This window comes from Gavialis gangeticus, unplaced genomic scaffold (genome assembly GCF_001723915.1).
Source record: "Gavialis gangeticus isolate Ggan-Ray unplaced genomic scaffold, GavGan_comp1, whole genome shotgun sequence".
NCBI lineage: Eukaryota > Metazoa > Chordata > Crocodylia > Gavialidae > Gavialis > Gavialis gangeticus.
Genome location: NW_017729032.1, coordinates 34,809,326 through 34,811,535, shown reverse-complemented (window position 1 = coordinate 34,811,535; position 2,210 = coordinate 34,809,326). Strand labels below are relative to the sequence as shown.

At 39.0% G+C, this 2,210-nt stretch overlaps 1 protein-coding gene across 4 annotated transcripts in view; it reads left to right on the top strand.

Moving 5' to 3' along the window:
* Positions 1-2,210, top strand: part of SLC35F2 (solute carrier family 35 member F2) — a 110,608-nt gene that overhangs the window by 22,963 nt on the left and 85,435 nt on the right. For all 4 annotated transcript variants that reach the window (XM_019524643.1, XM_019524642.1, XM_019524641.1 and 1 more), the window contains exon 3: positions 1,425-1,552. In XM_019524643.1, coding sequence (XP_019380188.1) covers positions 1,425-1,552 — 128 coding nt within the window. The remainder of the gene's footprint in view (positions 1-1,424; positions 1,553-2,210) is intronic.

The window sequence follows — 2,210 nt, the reverse complement described above, 5'->3', positions numbered from 1 at the left end:
CACCTCCTTTCCTGGAAGCCATAGGTTAAATGATAATCCCAGGATCCATTACAAAATTGAGCTTCTAGCTCATGTTTCAGGACTAAAAGCTTGAATGATTTGAATACAACTTAAGATTTAGAAATGCAGAAGGTAAAAAAAAAAGAAATACTTAATAGCCATTTTTTTAATGCATCTCATAGTCTTTTGGAGGCTCACTCCTGGTTTGTGAATACTTGGGGCTGATAATGTTGCATACCTCCTAGTGCCCTGAGGAACAGGAAATATCTATAGTGCTGTTCTTTTACAATAAACTAACACTAAGAAAATGTTAATATATAATGCCTAGAATCAGCTTCCTGGCTAAAGTAGAGCTGTTTTACGAGTTTTCCATTGGCTGAGATGGCTCCCTAAACCAGAGGGTCATATAGTCACAAGTGTTTTAAAGCATCCTCAGTATACCTGAGAACGATTGTTTTGCTCCTGACTTCAGTGAGATGAAGTTTTCCCTCCATGAACTAGTCTATACTAGCAGATATTTGCCAGTATGATAAAAGCAACTCAACCAAACCACTGTGGTGTTAGAAGTGTTTATACTGTTATAGCTTAATCTAGTTCCTCTCAGTTGCATTAGCTTTGCTGAAATAAGTATGTTTACACCATTATAACTGTGCTTGCACTAGGGCTCTTACTGTTTCTAGCTGCATCAGCAAAAGAAATCATGACCCCCTAACCCATCCTGCTGTTCAGGCAACATTTTGATAGGGATATGCCTAACGTATCTGACAGTGGCCATTACCAGAAGCTTCTGAATCGGTTTCAAGTAACTCCATATTGGACAATTATGGAAAAGAGATCTTCAAGAAAAAGCTTCTGTCTAATCTTTGGCAGGTGGATGCTGGCTCAGTCCCTGAAGAGAGTTTATGGTCTGGAAAAATAATATTTTAACCTATGGATTTTTTTGTTATCCATATAAATGATCAGGCTTCTTAAAGTGTTGCTCAGTTCCTTGTCTGAAGTATATTTTGTAAAAATGAACTGCACAGGTTAAAAGCACATTGTTTAAAGGAGCATTTCATTTTATCTACTCCCTTTCAGTTTCATTGAATGTCACTTCATTTTCCTATTATAAGGGCAGGGGGGAAAATAAGTTGTGCAGAAAAGGATTGCTACCAATGTTACTTAATATCCCTGTTATATCTTCTTATTCATATCCTCTAATCCTCACAATCCTAATCTTGTCAGGTTTTTTCACATGGACTGTTTCTATGCTTTTGATTGTATTTACTGCCTGTCTACAGGCTGCTTTCTGTTGTTGTGATATTTTTGTTGTGAGGGGGTAATGAAAAACATTAAGATGAGATATACCTTTAAAATGCAGCATCTCTGAAAAAGTATTATTCATTTTAAAACCAGTATACTGTACATTGAACATTTCTCTCTAGACAGTGAAAGCTTTCTACAGATTCTGAAGAGGAGGTGGTGGAAATATATTTTGTTGGGATTAGCTGATGTTGAAGCGAATTATATGATTGTAAAGGCTTACCAATACACAACCCTAACAAGTGTCCAGGTAAGGAATATTTTTATTTCTGCCTGATGATTCTAAAATAGATGTGAATCAGTTTCCAAGACCCTATTCCATAGCATGGACAGGGAAACTTTACAAATGGAAAATCTTTTCAATGAGAGTCCTCTTTGCAGTTTAGGGGGTAGGATATACTGCTTTGTAAATAATAGTTTCAGGAAGCACTGAAAAGTTGCTCTTTTTATCCACTGCCAAGTGTCCTGAGTGTAGCTCTAATTATTTTGATATAAAGTCCTTTTAAGAGTTTGCTAACAACCACTTAACTTTCTCCACTATACCAAAGAAGAAACTCTGGAAACAATAGCAAGGCCCACAGTGGCAAAGCCCTTGTAAGGCTCACCTCAGCAGGCCAGCATTGGCTAGTATAAGGTGGGAAGCTGCTATAGGGTGGAAGCAGAGCCCTGGCTTTCAGCTCTGATCTTCCAGATCAAGCCCTACTTTGATGAAGAGATGAAACAGTGTCATAGAGTATGGGTTTTCAACCTTTTTTAACGAGTGTACCCCTTCTCTCTCAAAGTTCCAGCTCAGGAAGCCCTTTATATTTTTCCTTGTTTTTAAGGGGGGGCAAATCGAGGCCCCTGTGGTGAGGGAGGGAGTGGGGCTGGGGCAGGGGCAGGCACTGCCCAGCTGGGGCGGATCAGGG